At 40.3% G+C, this 22677-nt stretch overlaps 3 protein-coding genes and 1 long non-coding RNA gene across 7 annotated transcripts; 1 reads left to right on the top strand and 3 right to left on the bottom strand.

The window, feature by feature from the left end:
- Positions 1–1900: 1900 nt before the first annotated feature.
- Positions 1901–10467, bottom strand: MOS1 (modifier of snc1). Its single transcript, XM_089058376.1, has 10 exons — positions 10209–10467; positions 8618–8693; positions 8071–8151; positions 7915–7959; positions 7393–7768; positions 7115–7217; positions 6593–6661; positions 5216–6521; positions 4876–5143; positions 1901–4793 (listed from the first exon to the last, which is right to left on the bottom strand). The coding sequence occupies exons 2-10, from the start codon at positions 8647–8649 to the stop codon at positions 2364–2366; spliced, it is 4710 nt and encodes a 1569-aa protein (XP_088914502.1). The 5' UTR covers positions 8650–8693; positions 10209–10467; the 3' UTR covers positions 1901–2363.
- A 703-nt stretch (positions 10468–11170) lies between these two features.
- LOC125187582 (Cytidine/deoxycytidylate deaminase family protein) lies at positions 11171–14630 on the bottom strand. Of its 3 annotated transcripts, none has more exons than XM_048084207.2 (9): positions 14404–14630; positions 13519–13608; positions 13338–13377; positions 12985–13043; positions 12877–12914; positions 12651–12714; positions 12499–12552; positions 11881–11982; positions 11171–11687 (listed from the first exon to the last, which is right to left on the bottom strand). In XM_048084207.2, exons 1-9 carry the CDS (start codon positions 14608–14610, stop codon positions 11631–11633), a joined length of 711 nt encoding a protein of 236 aa, XP_047940164.1. In that variant the 5' UTR covers positions 14611–14630; the 3' UTR covers positions 11171–11630. The 3 variants fall into 3 exon arrangements, with proteins under 3 accessions (XP_047940164.1, XP_088914614.1, XP_047940165.1); XM_089058488.1 differs by having other exon boundaries at positions 11881–11978; XM_048084208.2 differs by having other exon boundaries at positions 13519–13594.
- Positions 14631–14798: 168 nt separating this feature from the next.
- On the top strand, positions 14799–18846 carry LOC125188534 (uncharacterized). 2 transcript variants are annotated; one of them, XR_016130722.1, is made up of 3 exons: positions 14799–14988; positions 15955–16153; positions 18716–18846. It is a non-coding gene; the product is annotated as an uncharacterized LOC125188534 (long non-coding RNA). The 2 variants fall into 2 exon arrangements; XR_007170744.2 differs by lacking the exon at positions 18716–18846 and having other exon boundaries at positions 15955–16265.
- LOC125188533 (uncharacterized) lies at positions 18501–22348 on the bottom strand. Its single transcript, XM_048085451.2, has 2 exons — positions 19525–22348; positions 18501–19199 (listed from the first exon to the last, which is right to left on the bottom strand). Exons 1-2 carry the CDS (start codon positions 22346–22348, stop codon positions 18703–18705), a joined length of 3321 nt encoding a protein of 1106 aa, XP_047941408.1. The 3' UTR covers positions 18501–18702.
- Between the last annotated feature and the right edge of the window lie 329 nt (positions 22349–22677).

Here is a 22677-nt window from a genome sequence, read left to right as displayed (position 1 = left end):
TTTTACAATGTTAAACAATTTCTTAGAACGAGGCCGATAAAATATAGGGCATTTATTGTTGGTCTGAGGGAGTACTAACAGTTTTATTAATACTCCATTCGTTTCGTTATAGTTGAAGCGTTTCTTTTCGGTAGGAAGATCGAGAAAAAATATTTTTTGTGTTAAATGAAAATATAATAAAGTAAAAAACGAATAAAGTAGAGAGAATAAAATAGAACGCAACAAAGTATGACAAATAACTCAACTATGATAAAAATATTTGAAATAGAAAAATAATTCAACTATTGTGAGACGAAAGGAGTACATAAAATATTCATAATACTGTAGTTCTTTATTGTAACAGCCACAATGAATAGCGTCTCGTTTTCATCCACATCGCTAACTCTGATTCAGACTTTTTTTAAAAAAAGTTTTGAGGTCATATTTAATTTTCTATAAAATCCGTTTAGTATTTTGAAATCGAAAAAATCAAAATTATATTCAATATATATGAATTCAATTAAAATTTCGTATTTAAATTGTTTATTTAGTTATTTATAACTCTAATATATATGGGCATGTTAGGGTGCCACCATCCCTTAAAATTAGGGCTGACAATTTTTGACACGACACGATAACACGACACGAACCGGCACGAAATTAATGGGTTTGAGTCAGAGCTTATCGTGTTCGTGTCCTTATCGGGTCGACCCATTAAGGACACGAAAATTTCGTGTCGTGTTCGTGTCGGGTTCGTGTTATCCGCTAACAATGCGTGTTCGTGTCGTGTTCGTGTTATCCGTTAATACATAATATTTTAATATTATTATTCTTATTAACACATAATATTTTAATATTATTATTCTTATTATTTCATTTTTCAATACTTATTTTCGTGTCATTAATGGGTTCGTGTCGTGTTGACCCGAAACGGTTCGTGTCGTTAATGGGTTCGTGTCGTGTTCGTGTCTGAGGATAGCGGGTCGTGTTCGTGTTCGTGTTTGAGGTTTTCTTAACGGGTCGTGTTCGTGTTTGTTGTTATCGTGTTCGTGTCGTTATCGTGTCGACACGATAATGACCCGACACGCACGATTTGTCACCCCTACTTAAAATAACATCATACCACCATTCCTAGTCAATCATTTGTACACATGGACGAATAATAAGCTGCCACGTGGCCAAAAAAAAAAGTTGAAAAACTCGGCCAACAATTTGTTGCTCTTTATACAACAATTTTTCTTGTCCAGCAATATCCAACACGCTATACAACAATCTATACATTGCTGTGTAGCGTTTATAATATTGTTATATAGCATTTATAATATTGTTGTATAAGTGGTGTCACGGTGTCACTTCAAAAGGGGTTGTCATTTTAACACAAACCCTAATATATATACCCCTTCTTTCACGAGATATAACTTAATAGTGAACAGAACAAATTTTATTTTCAATACATAGTAAAATACGAGAAATAGAGAAAGAAAGTAGTTAAAATATTATTAGTGAATAATGATAAACATAACTTCTTAGAAAAAAAAAACCCTACGATAAATAAATAAAAACTGATTTTGGTGGATGAATTAGGTTGAAAAAATGGGATTTTCGCATATACTAATACGTATTCGTTTGGATTTCCACTCTCAAAATTCAGATATTCATATTGATTTAGATCAGGCAAAAATTGGACGTTTAAGGCCAAGTTGCAAATCTGATTAAGTACAATGTTATTAGTAGCTATTTCCTGTATTTATTATTTTAGGAAAGCACAAAACACACAACACGCCCAACTCAAAACTCAATAGTCAATACGACTATTGGATACCTCAGTTGCAGGATGCATAAAATGCAAAACGAGAGCCAAAGGAATATGCAATCAAAACAAATGCATTTTACATGCACCAAAAAATGCACATGTAATCAGTAGCACAAAAAAAGAATCATCCACAGGAAAGAGGAGACTAAGCACAACGAGAGCAAGGTTCCAACAAAAATTTGGAACATATGGTACGATCTATCTTTCTAAATCATTCTTTGGCCTGCATACAGGGCACACATTAGATTACCAGATACACAAAATGCTAAAAATAAGCCACAATGCAGTGTATCGTGCACCAATTACAATTTTCAAATGTGTCATCATGTCTCATTTCCTCAACCTAACGTATCACATCCCTCAAAGGTGTGCCCTAAACCTGGCCTCTAATCCTGCTCAGTTCATGTGCCACCAGTTAACAGATAAACTACCAATCTATTATCACGAGAACACAAAATGTAGATGCATACCCAGGATGAAGATACGTGGTCTCATACATAATCAAGCAAAGGCAACAAATTGGAGAATTATCTTATAAATCTCCTGGACAGGTTACGTGGAATGCACCACTTTATCTCCTGTAGTAGTTTCCTCCACGTTTGAAGTTACTCTGGCCTCTTTCCCGGTATCTTTGGTCCATACTATCAGCTCCTCCATCTGCTAGCTCCTCAACTTTTTCAGGTTTGTGACCCTTGAAAGGACCAACTGGTTGGTACTCCAGGTGCACATTCTGCCTCTGCCTGTCCCGGAATGCAGGGGCATTATGTGGCCGGTTTTCATGCCCTGAAGACAACTCTGCACGGGTGTCATGGCCTCTTACAGGCCGATTGTTTTGCCTTCCAGCTCTCCTGGATCCTGATGTAACATTGTGCTCAAGCAGATCAACTGTGTTAGTAAGAGATGATTCACCAGTGCCAACTGGATCTTGATTTGGGGAGTAAGGACGCCCTTTTACTGGAGCAGGCTTCTTTTCTTCGTCATAGTCTTGATGGAGACGTGCAACTGAATCATCAGATACATTACTTTTGACATTTTCAGATTGGCCTGGCTGAAGCTGAGGTTGGCTAAAGTTGCTACTCTCCTTATCCTGTTGGGGCACTGATTGCATCTTACGTTGAGTACTCTTCCTCGGGGCCCTATTAGCTTCTAAAGTAATGGATTCGCTTCCAGCATTTCTATTTCCTTGCTGATTATTAGCAGAATTTGGACTGGACTTGGGCTGCCAATGAGAGGATGTCCGCTCCCCAAAGCTACGATTCTCTTTTGAAATATTAGACTTATCCATCATCTGGTTCACATCCGGTGCTGAAGACAAACTTCCATCACCTTCACCATGTAAAGTGTTCTCAAAATCAGAATTATTTCCACCGCTTCTAGGACCCCTGGGTGGATGTCTCTTTCCTCTGCCTGTTGCACCCTGATCTTTCACTGAAGGATGTTTGCTCATTGCAGCACCAGATATTTTGAATTCAGCATTCGCTCTATTAGATTCGCTCCTCCCAGAATGCACAAGCTCCTTGGATAGCTGAATCTCCTTTGTGGGCTCAGATATTGGAGATGACCCAGTATGAACACCTTTCACTTGAGATGTATCTGTTGGACCAGTAGGCACGCTCTTCATCTGAGATGATTCTGTCACACCACGCTGTTTCCAAGTCCCATGATCTTTTTTATTCTTACTATGGTTGCTATCTCCCACATTCATCTCCAAGTTAGACCAGGCATTTGCAGTTGCAGAGATGACAGGCTGTGAGTTTGCAGAGATAGCTGACCCAGATTGTTCTGCAGCAGCACCCTCACTTAATCTTGATGAGCTAACTGAGGATGAAAAAGGTGGAGAACTTCCTTGCTGAGCTAGCTGTGGCTTTGGGACATATCTTTCCATTTCGGCCCTCTTGCCTTTCAAACTATTCTGTGCCACATTTTCATTCTTCATCAAATTAGCAGATTCCTGTAGAGAACTTTGACTCACTTCATCCGAAGCCTTAGCCTTAGGAGCCCAAACAACGGTATCACTACTACCATGATGCTTGTCTGTAAATCTATGTCCTTGTTGATTTTTTGGAATTCTGCGATTCGGTTTCCACTGAGTAGGTACCTTGCTCTGGGATTCCTCACTGGGTAGAGAAGAGGATAGCTCCCGACTGTGCACTGCTGTGTCAGGCTCACACGTTGTTGAGACAGAGGCACTCATATTAGACACTGAATCATTGGATCCAACATTATCAATTGACTCATTTTCAGGAGTAACATTTGATGTCACTGATGGTAAAACAGAAACAATGGGTGTTTCTTCTGGTTTGGGCTTGGGTTTATTACTCCTACTAATTCTCTTTCTTTGCTGGGCCAATGGCTCAACCACAGACTTTGATGTGTTCACCACATTTGACTCACTTGATGGAGGCTCATGCATATCAGCAACAGCTGCAAGAGTGCGATCTTTTTGCACCTCAAATGTAGAGCTAGAGACAGGTTTTTCATTCGGATGCTTCTGCGGCATGTTATTCTGCTTCTGCTTGTAGCCTGCTCGCTTGTGTCTGGAAATTCCTCCATCATCAGGTGGCGACACTACTCCTTTAGTATTTCCATCCACAAAATCTTCAATTCTAGGCAAAGGAGACACATTAGATTCCACTAAACCTTTATGTTGTATCGTCAGGCGCAAGTCCCTAGACACTTCAACAGATTCTCCAGCCTGATTTGTGTTGCTATCTGTTCCCACAGCAGCAACAGCAGGGCTCAAGACTAAGTTAAAGCCAGATTCATTAGTCTTGAGTTCAGCAATCACAGTGCCTATAACTGTATGTACTTCTTGTTGTTCTACTCTGACATCACCAATGACCGGAGTTCTCTCAGCCTTCTGATTTGCACCTGCTTGTTTTCGGCGGTCCAATTCTTCTAGTTTAGCAAGCGCCTTGGCCTTCTGCTCCCTTACTCGTTCTTCCTCTTCCTTCTGTAGTTGAAGGTACCGTTGCTTGGCTAACTCTTTCATCTTGGCACGCTGATTATACATAAATATAAGGTCAAAAAGAGATGGAAAAAAAAAGAGTATAGGGCAGAATAAATGAATCTATGATGCCAACCTGTGCCTGAATATCAGTGGAATCACATACTTCAGCCAAATCTTCCTCGACCTTCCCTACTGGATCCACCATGGAATTCTCAGAAGACTCTCCAACATTATTAGGGCCACAAGACTGAATATTTGGTGTAGATTCATTATTTGAAGCTATAACTGCACTTGAGGAATCATTACTGAGAGGCTTCCTTCGCCATCCATCAGCTTCCTGACTATTGAACTTCCCTTTACCACGATGATCAACTCTAGAATGCCCACCATGATACGATCTCCTGTAAAATCAAACACTTATCAAGAAATAAGTATAACAATATTCCCTGAACATGTGTATCATGCCTTTATACCTAGGGATGACAGCAATTGGGTGCAATGGATTATCACCAACAGGAACTGTCACTGCATCCGGGGCAGCAACATAGTTTCTGGAAACAGGAGTCCTATGAGAAGCCATAGCAGCAGTACCAACATCCCTGGTGCAATTATTAACTTTCATATCAACTATTTGAGCCCCAGTCCTTTCTTTTTCCCTGTCATCAGCATTTGTGGAATCATTCCACCCATCAGTTACACGAAATTTTGCATTTAAGCCATCAATTTTATGTATTAGTGCTGCCTTTTTGGTTGTAGCTGGTGCAGCATCTCTCTCACTAGAAACAGGAAACTGAGGCACTACAGAAGGAAAAGAAGGTGGAGCTTCAGATTGATTTGTCCTGTTATCATCAAGTCCTTTAGAATTAGGCATGCCGTCAAAAGCCTTCACTTTCATGTCTGCTGAATGAATTCTATTCCCGTGACTGTTTGAAGGGTTCTGGCTTGGTGCCATCCTCTTGGCAGATACAGCTTCTTTTGCATCCTCTTCCGCACCCCACTCAGTCTTTCGAGAAGATGCAGGAAACCGAATTTTCCCAGGATGCAAGATATTAGGTGGCACATGTTGCTCCCAATGACCTCCTTCCTCCTGCTCATACTCATTATGCATGTTTAGAGGAACCCTTTTTGGTGCATGTGTTTCCTCTGAATGACCAGTCTCCACTTGTTCTGACATTGTTTTTCCAGTAGGGCGACGTGCAGTATTTCGACCATGAGAGTTGCTTATTTCGGGAGTAGGGGCTGGATAACCATTATAAACAGGGGGGCCTGTTGGCATTCCCATATATGGCATTTCGCGTTCATTGTTGCAATAACCCATAGGTGGTCCGTAATAACCCTCAAAAGGCATTGGACCTGGGGGGCCTGGATAGAAATTAGCCCTAAACTGCATACCTGGTCGAGGATAGGCCTCATGCATTTGTGGTCGGTATAAATCCCCATTTTTAGGGTGGGGTCCTCGAGGACCTGGTTGTGGAACAGGCTGTGAACCTGCCAAAGGTGGAGGTGGAATCTGAGGTCGATAATAAGGATATGGTTCCATGGGAAAACCACCAGGAGGAACGTGAGCGCCAAAAGCAGGACCTCGAGGACGTCCCCCATACCAACCACCAGATGGCCCATTCATAGGAGGACCACGCCAGCCCTCAAAACGCTGAGGGGCAGTGTTCGGATAATATTGATGGGGATCCCCTTGCCAATTCTCCATGCTAGGATGAATATCATCCTCGGCATGCTGGGTACTTTCTGCCCTCCATGTATTGACAGTTGCATGCTTGAGATCTGCACTCAAAGAAGATTACTGAGAATATTTCTTGACAGCCATAAATAGAGTGACAAATTAGAAAGCACACCAGCATGGGGTATATTGTCCTCTTTGTTGGCCTGAACTATTCTACCAGAAGCTGAGCTAGGGCGGCTATCTGTAAAGTGAACTGTCAAGTGTCAGTAAAAACATAATTTAAGTCCATCCATCAGGTATTACTACCATTCACGAGTGCATGTATGAACAAGGCAAATGATAAACAGAAGTACAGAAAGAAAAGACCAAGTTTCTCTATAGAAGCATCAGAGCTATAAAACCAGAGCAATGAAAAAAATGAAATATACCAAAAGTAAGGTTTTTCAGCCAAAAAATAGTATAGGCGGTAGAGACAATGTGCGCGTAATATGGCACGTGCTGATCCAGGGAGATAATGTCTAGATTAGCATTATATTACAAGCAATAGAATAAGTCAGGTCATTATGAGGTGAATATATCGAGTTGGCACTACAAAAGCACATAAGAAAAGTATCTCAACAACTAGAATTTGGAGACGATACTAAATGTGGAGCATTAGCATTGAACAGAGATGTCATTTTGTTAATGTGATCACCTTCTGGTTCAACTTTTTTTAAGGAATTATCTTTCTCAGAACCAAGAGTTGGAAAGTCTCCAGAAGTTAGAGAGAAATTATCCTCCTTCATGGACTTCACCCCCTGCAGATGACATACAAACCAAAAACAAAGTCAACAACGGCTCAGACATCATGCTTATAAACATGTTGGTACAACTGAAAAGGTGTGTGACATCACATGGACGCGCACAGCGATTTCTATTTCCATACATAAGTGTATTTGGGCACGAAGACTAAGGAAAACATACTAATCATACCAATCTTTCTGCAGTAACACTTGAATCCCATGCTACATGAGATTTGGACACAGGCTCAGCAAATCTAGAAAGCTGTGAGCTATTAGGTCGGTTTTCCGCACTTCTAGGACGCAGAGATGATGATGATGTCTGGTTTGTGGACAGCGTCCCAGAAGCAGATGAAGGTCTGGAGTTTGCAGACCAAGCATTTGGAACCTGATCATGGGTTCTATCACTGCCTGAGGTTGATGGACGTGTACCACTTCCACCAGAAGAAGGCCGGCCACTGGGATGACTAGGTGAAACAGTGCCACCATCAGCATTTGGTGACAACGATGAAGAGTTCCATGGACTTGAACCAGATGAAGAGGGACGGCTTCCCCAGCTAACAGTACCCCTATTCAGCAAAAAAACTCATTTAGTTTAACAGGAAAGATAGTGTGCAAATATACAGTTCTTACAAACAAGAAGCTCTAAAGGAAACTTCTCAGATCAAAGAATTCTATGACATTGCTTCTGTATCAGACAATAAGAAGCACTTACTTGGGAACAATTTCAACATTACGATCCAAACCATGATTCTCCAGCCTTAAAATGAAGTAAAAGACACTATTAGAAAATAATTACAGAAACTAAGAAAGCCTTAGGAAGGAACACGTGGGTTGGGTGGGTGGGGGGGAATAATCAGTAAACAAATACCGTTGGCTTGGCAAGTTTATTGGTTTTGGAACAGCAACTTTCCCCAACACAGTCATGCCACCCCTTCTTGAAGAAGCCCATCTACAAAAGAATAAGTCAAAATAAGACAGTGGGTAAACCATAGGTCAAGCAAGGTCAAGTAAACTCCAATTCCTTGAAAGAGGTAAAAAAATACAAAATGTTCTTTAAAACTTCATAGACTAGAAGGACAATAGAAGCCAAAGGAGTCTCTGGCAGTGGAGAACAGCAGAAATGATTAAAAATGTCAATTTTGCAGGGATGATAACCCTGGCTACAATGTTATGCTACTGGTCTACTACTAAATATACATGAGGAATCAGATCCAGCAACATTTTTTCCTTTTGTTTATACGCAAACAAAATGTAGTTATTTCAGTAACATTTTATTATATAAGATATATCCATATACATTACAAGTCTCCATACTCAGCTCAATATAAGGGTACTATAAAATACTAAAAGAAAATCCTTGACATTCAGCAGCACAACAAAGGGAACCTATATAGCAAGCAAGGCTCATTGAGTACCTCCGCTCTCCAGCCAACATATTTGAATTCATTGTTCAACCAAAGTGTCAGTGTCATCCAAGCAACTTGAGGTGGCCTAAAAGACAAGACAAAATTGTTATAAGAATAAGTTAAACTATAACATGGGGGATCAGAGAGAGCGTTGTTGAAAGTGTGTCCCTTGTACAATGAAATTGATTTGTAGAAAAGGCACAGACATAAAAAGGGTAAATATAAGAATTGGAGGGAAGAGACTCATTCATTGTACAATAAATAATGAGAATAGTAGAATCATCAACAATGACTAGTTAAAACAACATAAAAGATTGTTCATATGGGTTGTTATCATACAGTTCACCACCTGATAAAGACAGCAGCCTGCCCAATTGGACACTATTTTTACCATCAGTATCACTTAAATCAATAAGCGAATTGGCATTGTTTTCTCCATGTCCATGGTCAGACAAGTATAAAAATTAAAGAGTCTCATTAGTTATCAGTGCTGTAAACCATGTTCTATTAGATATAATAGAAACACAATTTGACCGAAGCACGTCCTAAGAATCCTAGTTCCATAGAACTTCTCCAAAACATGGTCGGTTCATTTAAAGAGTACCCACCCAAAATCAACAGCGGTACCAACTGCCGTGTGATGAATTCTGCTAGAATCTACCACATATTAAGTTGGAGAATGAAATGATAATGAATACAGAAATGATATCTGATATTAACCATGTAAGGGTTCATAAATATACTTTAGACCAAAAAATAACACTTCTACCTGAATTATTCAAGCAGAGTTATTAATATTCTTCTTTTACAAGACTGGCAATAAAGAGAAACAACTCTATAACAAGAACTTAAATGAGTAATCAACGAACAAGGTTTCAAAATCAGAATCTCAGCAATTTGTACAAAAAAAAAGAACTCTATCAGAGTATGTAGTGGGTAGATTAGTGGAGGACTAAAACTCCTGCACATAATGAGCCGTATGGTAGATAAAGGGAAACATTTTAGTCACTCCTTGTATAAGAATAGGATTAAGTATGTCCTCCCAACCAATTCGTAGTTTATCATAGTGTGTCCTTCCCCCAAACCTTCCAATTCTTCTAATGATTCAAAATCCAACAAAAAGCACTGATACAAATAATTTAGCTAATGAACCAACTACATAAATGTGATATTACGTCCATATCCTACTATCCTGAATCCAGTTCGGTTAACACAGTTATACATATTAAGTATTACAATCACATTGGCAAACCAGCTCATATCACATGCCAGCAAACAAGCTACATGTCACACCTCATAATCTCAATGCAACTAAACAATGTACCCGAAACATCATAAGTTTCTCCCGTGTAATTCACCCCTTAGCCCCAAACAGCCAAAGACCTCAGAAAAGTTAATCCAAGCACAAAGATATTGCGAAACATCATATACAACCATATTTTCCCGTGCACTCCACAACATTAAAAAAAAAACCCTGGGTACCAAATAATGAAACCCTAAATTCGTACACTTTTCCAATTTTCGATCAAAATTCACTTTAAAGTGGCTTCTACAAATGATCGTTAATTAGTCGCAATTCAAGGATAGTAAAAGAACGAACCGAGAAAGGAAGCGAAGCCAGCTGGATCTGCGCGAAGTATCTGTCCGATAGACTCACAAATTTGAAGGAATGCAAATAGTTGTGGAAGTCTGTATGCACGTATAGATAGATGATGGAGACGGCGGAGGGCGACGTTGGATTGATCGCAGGGAGGGAAGGCGGAAAGGAGGCGGTGGCGAGAGGGGATCAGCGGAGAATGGAGAGAGAAAATTTGGAGGAGAGAGAAAGTGCGAGTGAAAATATAAACCTATGTACTCAGTTGCTACTACGATTGAGTTCACTTTAATTTTTCCTCTATCAAAATAAATTATTGGAATTTTATATGGATTTTTTTTATTAATAATGTGGATTATTTTCTTTTTCATCTTGCATTGCAAATTACTTTATTTTCCACAATTATATCTTAATCTGAAAATGCATTGATGAGATTAAATTTATATCAAAAAATTATTTTAAACCAACTTCTTGTTTGAACAAAACTTGTACTATACTAGTTTGCATAAAATTTATCTAGTTTTGTTCGACAATTTATATAAACTGAATTTATCAAGAAACGCCTCTAAAAAACGGTTACGAATTTCAAGCACACAAAAAAATTCATCTAATTGAGATTCTAAGAGTTGCTTTAAAAAATGGTTCTATGTTTTTATCTCTTTATTTACTTTTATTATTTATTTGGACGTATAATATATTTAAGTTTAAATAAAAGTTATCGTTGCTTTCGAAAGTAACGTTGTCTTATTGGCATATCTAAAGAACATGTGAGTTTTAATTGGAGGAAAATAATTCTTTGCAAAAAGATACCGTAGAAAATTTGAAAATTTAAATAATTAGAGTTAAAAAATTTAGAGAAAAAACTAGAAAAAAGTGAATGTTTATGTATTTGAAAACAAATAATCCTTTTCTTTGCCTTTAATCCTTGATAAACTAGTAGAAAGATTTGGTGTTGGTCTTTCTTCAAATTTATTAAAAAGCCCATGGTAAATATTACTACTACATCCAAATCCCATAAATTTTAAATATTGCATAACTATACTAACACCATACATATCTTCATGTGGATAGAGCAGCAATGGCTTATGTAAGTAACTACTGCTGCTATAACTGAAGGTAAAAAAAACTCTCTTCACAAACTGCAAAAAACTTGACGAAGCTGAAGTTGCATGATCTTCACAAACACATGACACAACAAAGCACATCTATTTGTATACATCATCGGTCGATATCACTGCTGTAAAACTCCAATACACCACCATAAAAGCCACCAAACTTTGATTTCAAGGCAAGCAAACATCATGAAATCTTAAACATGTGGAGCTCATCTTGCTCTCGGCGTTAAGCCTTCCACTCTTCTCTATGAGTTTTCCCAAGGTACTCATTTACAGCAGATGCAAGGAAGTCATATTGATAAACTACAAGTTCCTATAATTCATAGAAATTGATCAAGATCTGATCCATCTGAGGCTGATGTCTCCTCACCTTTATAAAAAATAAATCTTTATGTCAGTTATAAGCAAGTCCAGTTCTTTCATAGGTTAATAAATGGTTATCGCAGTAGTAGGTTTAAAGCAATAGATTGATGATTTAACTCAGTAAAAACATGTGAGAGAGAATCTTGTCTCTAGAAGATTCTTAATGACATTCTCAAAGTTAAATGTGATTTTTTGCTTACTTTTATGTCTGCCATAGATAGAAGCTTGTGAGAAGCAACATAAGCAACATCCGGGTTATCCAGATGCTTTTCCACATAGTAGATAACTTCTGAAACACCTGACTGAAAACTAAAACTATTAATCACCAGCAGAAGAAAAACAGAAATATACACAAAGCAGATTGCCATTAATCCATGGCATTTTAATAAGGACAATGCCTAGAACAACGGTTGTTCAAAACACTAGGATCTGATTTTAGTATCTACAAATGCGTATAAAGGATATATACTGTAAAAGAGAGTATGATTGATAATGAGGTCTGCTCATATATGTAAATCTCTGATGTGCAATATTTGGGCAGGGGTTCATGAATTAAGTTAGTGCCTTTGCCATTTGAAGCAAGTTTTCGAAAGACTAACTATATGTTCCGCTTCCAGTAGATGTTAAATAAGTCTATAGTTTACCGAACTTGTAAAATTCTCTGTTAAAAAACAATATTTAACTTACCAGGAGCCAGAACCAAATAACTTTAACCTATATCGACCTGACCCCATTTCTAAGCATTTGCATAGTCATTGTTGTATATGCGCAACTTGAGATATTAAGTGAGAATCTGAGATAGAGATGCTTTTAAACACCTGAATAATAATCTTTGCACATTCGTTGCAAGGAAACATGGTCACGTAAAGCCTCTGTATGGTAAATCATGTACAGAAGAGTCAGAAATTGTAAACAGGAATTTAGAAATAAATGAGCAAGCAAAAGTGACAAAGAAAATAAAGTTACTGACTTGCCCTGCAGCAGATGCATGATTTCTGTTTAAGATAGCATTGACTTCAGCATGGCATACATAACTGCAAGGAAGCAAGACTAAGGACTCAGCTAAAACTTCACCATTTTGCTAGAATGCACGGGACGTTAGGTATAATTCTGAGAGCAAAATGAAAACAAACGGAGAAGCAGAAATTAATAGTAGCTGAGCAATCTACTCTTAGTCATGATTTTATAGTACTTACGGGTACTTCGTCTCCAGGGGATCCCCACTCTTGGATTTCTGAAAAACACAGGTAGGAGTAAGAAAATCAATAAACTTGATTCTTCATTAGATATAGAGAACTGCTAACCTTAGACCATGGTAGCTTGTCATCTGAGCAACCACGTGGAAACCCATTGTAGCCAATACCTTGAGAGAAGAAATAATCAGAAACCAGCTAAAGATATGGAGTATTCATTAACACCACAAATAGGTGAATAGGTGAATAGGTGATATTGCTTATTTAAGCGGTTTTACAATAAATTGGACAAAGAAGATGTAACCATAATCTAAGGTATAAGTAGAACCAGAAAGACAAAATAATAGGTGGAAAGGTGGTTTGTGCTATAACATGTAGTAAAAGATTTGCACAGAAAAAAGAGCTCTTTCAATAGCCAGGCAGCTATAATCTTGGAAAAAGCAAAACATATCAAGCACTCCTACCTAGTATGATTCCCTTCTCGCTCACCAAACAAGCACCGACCTAATGGAAAGGAAAAAAACAAGTTAGACATACTAAGAAAACCACATATTGTGAGAAACTTTTACATTGTTCGAACTTAGAATATAAACGCATCTGAATGCAAAATAGTTGTGCTGATATACTAACAAAGTGCAACTAAACCTGTCGATTTGGATCCTTGGACCTCTCAGCTGATAGAAATGCAATGGCCATAAAATAGTCATCCCAAGACAGATACCTGCAACGCAAATACTTAAAAAGGAGAATTTCACATGTTTCCTTCTGGACAATAAAATTGGAGGCAGGGGGCGAAATTATCATAGACTGTGCTTTACTTCTTTTATCTTCTCCCACATATACATCCACAAACAAAAATAAGAATAATTTCCACACAAGAATTGAAACTTTAAGTAGGATCCTTTTCTTGCGTTCCTGATCCAAGCAAGGAATATTTCGAGCAAAATAAAGTCAAGTGGCCATCACTTTAGTTAACTCTTTAATGTTTGATTTGTGTGACTCGACTTTAAACTCTTCGATCTAAGTTACTTACTTTTGCACAAAGCAACAAAACACCATTAAAACGGTCAGCACTATTTGTAGAAACGGCCATCATTTTGACTTTGAAGCCGTCACAGCTAGCTAACCTGAATACAATATTTCTCAGGAAACTATAAAAGATCCAACATTTTCAGCTAGCCGTCACTGCTATTTGGTGCTGTCATGCGAATTTTGGTAATTTTACTCGAAAATATTCATTTATTAAGTTAAAGATTTGTAGCGTTTAGAACTCCAAACAAGTCTCACAACTGTAGATAATAAAATGTAGCCATTATAAGCATTTCTCTTAATTTCAAAAAATGGGTATTCAAATGGATTGATCTAGCAAGCAAGAAGCAAATATGAAGCCAAACCCCTGGAACCCTTTCTAAATCTAATCATTCGAAATGCAACCTTAATAAAATCAACTAACATAATCACACACAATAATCAGTCATGTTTTTGCAACTTGTACATAGATTGCGTGAAAAGTTTCAAAACACGACTGACCCGTTTCGTTTTGCTGGGTCGAAGGGGTTCTGCCGAGAGGGTTTCTTCTTTACGACACCGTTTTGGGGGGAGCAGCTGTTTTTGGGCTCTCTGGAGTTGAAGAAGTGGGTGAAGGCGACGGCGGAGGACACCGCACCTAACACTGCTGCGGCGGAAAACAGAGCTATATCTCTCGAGTTCATCACCTCGTATCTCACTCAAACACATACAACTGTTTAGCCGCGAAAATTGAGTGGGAAAAAAATTGCACAAGAAAACTAGCGGGAAAAAGATGAGCTTATTGGGCCCTCTGCTTTGTATTTAAGCCCAATCCAGTTTCAATTGGGCCCTCTTTTCTTTTTCTATAAAATATAGAAGCAGAAATGGGAGACAATTTAAAAGTAAGGGGTGTGAAATGAAGTGATAATTACCGTAATGTATATATACAAATACAACTGAAAAATAAAATCCCAAAACCGGTCGTCCTTCCTATCTATGCAAGGATCACTACAGCTAACAGCACCTCTCCAGAGAATAAACAATCCTCGGACTTCTACTTTCGGAAATCATGGCTGTTTCATACTCTTCTGCACTAACCGCTGATTTGTAAGTCTTCTTTTCACTTCAATTCACCGATGTCTCTTTCATTGTTTTTTTTTTTAGCTTAGGCGGATAAATTTCTCTTGCATTGGTTCTTAATTTGTCAATGTTGCTCGATTCTCAAAATTGAGGTTATTCTTGATTTTTTATCGTGTGAGTTTTGTTTGGTAATACTATTGAGAAAAAAATTGGTTCAAGTGGTTTGGATTGATGAATCCTGCTAGATATGGAAGAACATGAGCTGTTTTCAGGAGACATTATACTAATTAAGGCACTTTCTTGATATTTTTTCTTCACCTGTTTGTAGGTTTCAGTTTGAACTTTTTTTTATTTTGAATATTTTAGAATGTATCTGTGGTACAGGGGAAGAACAGAAAGATTCCATTTGCGTTGTTGTTGCTAATTTTCAATGCAAACCACTTAGTAAATGATCATGCTTCAGTATATAAGTTGGATAGCCATCCCTTTGATGGAGAAGATTGGCCCAATTCTAATAGGGATGGCATGAGAAGTGTTGAATCTAAGGTTATTCAGATTGAACCCGGTGAATACTGCAATGTTGCATCGGATACTGAGATATTTTCAGACCGAGAATGGTTGATAAAGCATGAAAACGGGGATGGACTGAAAGAAGTAGGGTATGATGACGTTGGTGGTGCAAAAAGCTGAGACGATGTCTCAGATCTGTGAGGAACGTAGAAGGTGGATATAGAGGGATGAGGAACGTGAGAATTAGTTCTAATATTTATGCATTGAAGTAGTGATCGACAATGTTTGAGAGCAGTTGAAGCTTTTTTTCGGCTTAAATTTTGGAATTATAGGATTTTATTCAACAGGAACTTAGGAATATAACTTATTTATTGTGCTTAGAGAAAATACAAGAGATCGTTGTTCTTCATTATGCACAAAGATAGGATATTGTAGTCTGTTTTCATATTATCGTTTTCATTCTTTATGCTCACATACCGGCAGGATATCGAGAGAGATAAGAGGAGGAGGCAAAAGCCAGAGGCTATGGAAGAAGACACTGTGGATGAAGTTAGTGAGAATGAGATCAAGGCAGCGCATTTTGAGGAGTCAATGAATTATAGTCATAGAAGTTCTAGTGGTGTTTCTTTCCACAAAATACTCCAGCAGTCTTGTGGTTTTGGCTCTGAATTCCAGTTTGAAGGTACTAGCCTTCTCTACTCCCATGCTTTTGTTTCCTAGCATTAGTTGTTTTTGTGTATGACATAGTATCACAATACCAATCTCGTGTAATATATATTAATTCCTTTTCATTATCTCCTCAAGCAAGTTCGTACTTCTTCTTTTTCTTTTATTAAATTGTGAGTGTTTAACAGTTGATGCCATAACTGAGGACTAATCTCGTCGAATACTTACTCGAAAGGTTTAGTGAGTATTAGGATTAAATGCTTTGTAACTCCTTTAAAAGTTGATCAGCACTAGGAGACTATTACATGTCAATAAAATCAAATTTAGGTAAGATCACTAATATAATCAATAGGAAATTCTGGTAGAGTGGAAAATTCATAAACTAACCATAAATCTACATATCATTGATGCTAAATGCTGCTAAAAAATATACTACCCCTACTGACCCCATTATGTATGTAGCTTCTGTTGCTATGCTTGTCCAGATTAGCTAATATTTTGTTGGTTCCCGACATAATATGACTTTCGACACTAGAGTTCTTGATTCAGATGAACTTGACAAGACTATTATTTCCAAAAATATCCTTAGAATGTTTTCAAAAATCCATTCAGACATCATGTGGCCATCCATCAACTCATGTAGGGGACCCTATAAGAGGATCTTGTCCTTGCCATCTAAGTTGGGTGTCTGTCAGATTAATCTTTTCTTCCCATCTCAAAAAATCAATTCCTCTTCCTTTGTTAGAATTTATTACTCCACATAACAAATATGTACGTGGGGGTCCATGCATAATTTTTTTGCAAAGGATTAACTGCTGGTGCATTTGAGCTTTTGTTTCTGCATGTGATTCTCTTTGTGATATAAATTCGGCATGTAAATGTTGTTGAGTGCACGAGTTGAGTTCCTAGTAAGCTCCCTGCTGTGACAAACGAAAGGTCGAAATGGATGTTCAAGTCGGCAAATAAGTAGGGACTGGAGCGTTATATATGACCAACTGCCTATGTTTGGATACGAATCACATGGTGTATAGCTTTCTTGATGTGGATTTGTACATGGAATTTAGCTTACCTCTAATTGAGGGATAGTTCAGTGCATTCCGTTAGTTAAGTCAGGGATGAAGTGTAATGGCTAAAATACCCTTGGCACGAACATGTTGTCGTAAACTTGAGCCGACACTTCCAACTAGATTATCCTGGCCCCAGGGGCGGATGTAGTAAAGGCATAGGAGGAGCATTTGCCCAACTCATATTTTCTTCTCCATGTATATATTACCAATTGTAAAATTTATTTCTCTTAATTTCTCACTAAATGCCCCTCCTCAAATTCTTAAATTTTCTTTATAGATAAATTTGCCCCCCTCCCTGCAAATTCCTGGCTCCGCCCCTGGGTGCTTCCCCTTTAATGCAATAATGATGGAGCCCTACTTTCTCAACAGAAATTAATAGAGCTATATTGATCATCGTAGCCCTGTTTGCATCTTCCTCACATCATATGTTATTTTCCACTAAGTCATCTGTCAACACTATCTCAAGCGTATGGTTTCGCTCGACTGAAATCAGAGGGCGGTCGAAGTTATAAAATTGTGATTTACAAAGTGGTTAGGTTCAGTAGTTCAAGTAGCAAAAGAGGGCCCAAAATATTATCTTGATATCTCTGTGGAATTTCAGGCCAGAAAAATCTCATTTCTCAAATAGATGACAACTTGCTTTTTGAATTTTAATGCCTCGTGGTGACCCCATTTGCCTTTATAGGTTGCTCTCGCGTATGCTTTTTGAGGTGTAAATTTAAGGCTTAGAGAATGAAATTACATATGTAAAATGGCAGATGATAAGACAGGTTTTGGTTGTCAATAAAGGATATGAGCATAGGCCAAACTGTCAATTTTTGCATCATCAACTTTGGTATGGTATGTTGTTTGCATCCATCTCACATGGTGGGGGTCCTTTTAGCTCATCCTTTCACATTTATGGGACAAAAAGTGTTGGAGTTGAGGTGGGGCTTTTGGGAGCCGGGGATACGGAAAATATTTATCTTGCGTGTTCGCGAGATTATTATTAATGTGACATTATTTAAATATTGAATGTAAGTTTTGTTGTTTCGTAAGATAACGAAATTGCATTAGATTGTGTGTTATCTTATCATGATTTTGATCAAGCCCCTAACCACAGCTCTATAATTATTTTGAATAAATACAAAATCATGTACGAACAAAAACAAGGCATATGCCTGCCCAATCAAACTTCCTTGTGCTTCTTTGATTGATAATGACTTGTCCATAAAGCAACCTAACAAGGTTGCATCTTTCATTTTAATATATACCATGCAAGCATTATTGAACAATGATTCTTACTATACATAGTAGTAAAATTTAATGTCGCATGAAATTATAGGATTTAGTTTAGTTATAAGAAACTTGCTCATTTCCTTTTTAGATAATGTAACAATGATCTTGATGTTATAATCAAATAATGCGCCTACCTCTTTACATTGCCATCTAACTGCTGTCCTATTCCTAACAAAAATCCAAAAAATTAAAAGAAGTGGTTTCAACAAATCATTGATGCTCATTTGTTGTAGTTTGTGGAAGAGGAGGAGTAAGCCAGGGAGCAATTAGATGATCCTTGGAGCAGCAGCAGCTGAGACGGGGTCACTGATGAGGACGAGTATGAGGTGGGGACCTCAGACCCTTTAGGCGACCTAGCTGCGGGCTTGTGAGCTTGGTCAGCTCCTGCCACGGGCTCGTGCTTGATCTCTTTCAAAAGGGCAACCACGTCTTTCATGGCCGGGCGGTCATCAGGCCGGTTGCTCGTGCAGAGAAGGGCGATTCCGAGGGCTTGGAGCATCTCTTGGATTTGTGTGTCCGGGAGGCCTCGAAGACTTTGGTCTATTATGTCGACCGGGTCCTGTTTGCTCTTCAGGTGGTTGCGTACCCATTGGACAACGTGCTGGCCGTCTGGGAACGAAGGGTCGACTGGCTTCTTGCCAGTTATGATCTCTAGTAGGACGACGCCGTAGCTGTAGACATCGATCTTCTCCGTTATTTTCACCATGGAAGCATACTCTGCAAAGGCAAAAAAGGAAACAAAAAGTTAGAGAGATCCAAAAGTTTTCAAGAAAGTGGTGAAAGGGTAAAAGACAGGGTATGTGGAGACAAATATGTGGACAAAAAATCACATGATTTCACATGCATATTTCTGTTCCTATAAACATAACTACAAATCCCAAAAACTAGTAACATCACTCAACTATACAATACTTTGTTTCTACCAAAGTAGTAGTGGAGCCATCAATTTATGTGTTATTCTAACAGAAAAACATCAAAATATGTAAGGGATTTGGGTATGGACAAGAAAAACATGTAAAAGAGAACATATGAATATTATTACCTGGAGCAAAGTAACCATATGATCCAGCAAGTTGGGGGTGTGCTGAAAATGAGCCAGCATTTTCACCATCCATAAACCTTGCTAGTCCAAAATCAGCCAAGCACGGCTCGTACCGATCCCCGAGAAGAATATTATGCGTTTTGACGTCGCGGTGGAGGATTGGCGGTGCGCAGTCATGATGCAGGTAAGCGAGGCCCTCAGCGACCCCCAACGCTATCTTGAACCGAGTGTCCCACTCGACCCGCTCCCCTTGTCCGTCGTGCAGTAATGCCCCTAATGTGCCGTTAGGAAGATAATCGTACAACAATAGCTTGGTCTTCCGGTTCGCGGCCCACCCAAGCAGCCTAACGATGTTCCGATGCCGGATGCGGGCTAGTGTCGCGATCTCTGACGAGAATGCAGAGGCCGAGCACTTCTCTAAAGACTGGAATCTCTTGACCGCGATGGTGGGCCCGCCCGAAGTCAAAGCCCGGTAGACCACCCCGGTCCGGCCGTGGCCGAGCACGTTGACAGGTGTCAAGCACTTGGCCACGTCAGTTATTGACAAGTCAAGCTTCTGGTAGACAGTGACCTCCCACGGGCCTGCCAACTCCACATCATCCTCGTTGTCTACGTCGCCATTGCGGGACCCACGGGACCGGATCTTGCCACCGAGGATCAAGTAGAGAGCGGTCAGCAGCAAGATGCACGCTGTGCAGAGCAGCACCACCATGGCCACCCTCGCCCCCTTCCCGTGCCTGGCAGTGCCACCCTTGTCGGCCGCGCATGCACTGCCAGTGACGCAGAGCTCCGGGTTTCCGGCTAGGACGCTGAGCGGGAGCTTGGAGAAGAACGGTGTGTCCGGGACGTGGCCGGAGAAGTTGTTATGGGAGACATTGAGTGCAACGAGATTCTGAAGATCAGCAAGGTAGTGAAGGTCGCCGGAGAGCTGGTTGTGAGAGACATCCAACACCCCGAGCCGGTCCAACGACGTGAACTCCTTCGGTATCCCACCGGAGAGCCGGTTCCAACTCAGATTCAGCGCGATCTCAAGCGCCGGAATATTCCCCAAACTAGCCGGAATCGACCCCTCAAGCTCATTGCTGCTCAAATCCAGCAACTGCAGCTTCGAACACGAACCTAACTCACTCGGAATTGACCCCGAAAACCGGTTCACCCCGAGAACCAGCTTCGTCAGTGAGATCAACGAGCCCAAGCTCGAACTCATCGTACCTCCGATCATATTATCCGAAACATCTAGAAACTGCAGAGCAACAAATTGATCCAAATTCTCCGGCAAACTCCCTGATATCGAATTCGAATGAAGATCAAGAAACGTGAGATTCCGGCATCCAGAAATCTCCGGCGGAATGATCCCCGACAGCCTATTCGATCCAAGATCGAAGAAATTCAAACTCTTCAGCTTCCCAATCTCCGGCGGCACATTTCCGGTCAGCTTATTATCATTGGCGCGGAACCGAATCAACGACGAACAGTTCCCGATCGCCGGCGGAATGGGACCGGAGAGATTGTTAGCCAGCAGCAAGAGCTTATTAAGATTCTGCAAATCGAATATTCCACTCGGAATCGGACCTGTCAACTCGTTCTGCGACAGGTCAACGGCTTCGAGGTTTTGACAGTTGGATAAAGACGGCGGAATGTTTCCCTGCAGACGATTCTGCCATAGGAACAGCAGGCTCAAATTCCGCAAATTGCCGAACTCCGCCGGAATGCTGCCGGATAATTGGTTGTTATCGAGCTCAATAAGATTCAGCGCGGTGCAGCCGCCGAGCTGGCTCGGAATCTTGCCGGAAATCTGGTTCACGCTGAGCTGCAGCTCCTGCAACAAGCTCAAATTCCCGAACGACTCCGGGATCTCGCCGGTTAGCGAATTCATCGAGGCGTCGATCACGAGCAATCTGCTGCAGTTTCCGAGCTCCGGAGGGATGGTTCCGACCAAACTGTTCTGCCATAGCAGGAGATTCTCCAGCTTCTGCAGCTTCCCCAATTGAGCAGGAATCGATCCCGCTAGCGAGTTTTCGTATAAATAAATGTTGCGAAGCTCGGTGCAGTCGCCTAGCTCCGGCGGGATTTGCCCTGAGAGGAGGGTGGTGTAGATTGCCAGCGTTTGCAGTTTCTTCAACTGCCCCAGCGACGGCGGTAGGAAGCCGGAAATGCTGGTCTCCGCCAATCCCAACAAGGCTAAATTCGAGCAATTTCCGATCTCCTGAGGTAAAGCCCCACCGAGGTTCTTATTCCCGCCTGCTCTTATCACTGCCAGCTGCTTCATCCTCCCAATGCTCGCCGGAATTCCGCCGACGAGCTGGTTATCGAAGAGCGTCAGCTCCGTTAACGCGGCGAGGTTACCGATTTCAACCGGAATCGAACCCTCAAGCCTGTTGCTATTGAGATGGAGCTGCTCCAGCTTCTGCAGAGTGCAAATTGAATCAGGAATCTCCCCGGTTAATGAATTATCGCTCAAATCTAGCAACTTCAATTGCTGAAGCTCGCCAACTGTTGGCGGAATTGCGCCACTGAGATTAGTCCCGCACAGAACCAGTTCGTTCAAAGTCCTCAACGAGGTAAAATCCGATAAAACATTCCCGAGGAGGTCAATATACTTCAAATTGATCGCCACAACCTCATTCCTAGAATTGCAGGAGATCCCGAACCACGAGCACGGGGTGGCGTGGTCAGGGCTCCAGGCGCTGAGCGCGTCGGCGGAGGCGTTGAAGGTCCGCCGCCAGGCGAGGAGGGCTTGGCCCTGAGAGTTAAGGCTGGAAACAGGGGAAAAGAATGCGAGGAGAGGGAGAAGGAGAAGCAGAGGGCATCGAAAAACAGGCATCACAGAAACATAAAAAGGATCTATGATACAAATTCCGATGGGTTTGAACCTAGGGAGAGGCGAATTTGGGAGGAAAACAAGATCATGTCGTTGCGGGCTATGAGTAATTTAGATATATAGGTGCATAAAATATTGTGGCAGAATCTCGGGATCCAAGAAACAGCTAGGCCATTGTGTAGTGTAGTAGTGTATGTATCGGCAGAGTTTGTGGGATTTGTTAATGGAGGTGGAGGAGATGAGGTTTGCTTTGTTTAAGAAAATGAGAGGGGAAAGGTGGATGGAGATGGCACAAGAAGTGCTGACACTGCAATTTCAAATTTATTTTAATT

The sequence above is a fragment of the Salvia hispanica genome, chromosome 5 (genome assembly GCF_029641045.1).
Source record: "Salvia hispanica isolate PSC_SH4W2 chromosome 5, Shi_PSC_v1, whole genome shotgun sequence".
Taxonomy (NCBI): Eukaryota; Viridiplantae; Streptophyta; class Magnoliopsida; order Lamiales; family Lamiaceae; genus Salvia; species Salvia hispanica.
The sequence above is the reverse complement of the archived record's forward strand: the minus strand, read 5'-3'. Positions and strand labels throughout refer to the sequence as shown.

Bases quoted from the DNA above. Each gene is read 5' to 3' on its own strand.
- LOC125187582 (XM_048084207.2), bottom strand. From the start codon at position 14,610: ATGTGTTTGAGTGAGATACGAGGTGATGAACTCGAGAGATATAGCTCT. The intron at 13,378-13,518 runs GTTTAGTTGCAC...CCTTTCCATTAG, and splicing joins CCAAGGATCCAAATCGACAG to GTCGGTGCTTGTTTGGTGAG. The intron at 13,044-13,337 runs GTAGGAGTGCTT...TCTTCTCTCAAG, and splicing joins CGAGAAGGGAATCATACTAG to GTATTGGCTACAATGGGTTT.
- LOC125188533 (XM_048085451.2), bottom strand. From the start codon at position 22,348: ATGCCTGTTTTTCGATGCCCTCTGCTTCTCCTTCTCCCTCTCCTCGCA. The intron at 19,200-19,524 runs GTAATAATATTC...TTGCCTTTGCAG, and splicing joins ATATGGTTACTTTGCTCCAG to AGTATGCTTCCATGGTGAAA.
- MOS1 (XM_089058376.1), bottom strand. From the start codon at position 8,649: ATGAATTCAAATATGTTGGCTGGAGAGCGGAG. The intron at 8,152-8,617 runs GTACTCAATGAG...ATTCTTTTGTAG, and splicing joins ATGTTGGCTGGAGAGCGGAG to ATGGGCTTCTTCAAGAAGGG. The intron at 7,769-7,914 runs GTAAGTGCTTCT...TTTGCTGAATAG, and splicing joins AATGTTGAAATTGTTCCCAA to GGGTACTGTTAGCTGGGGAA.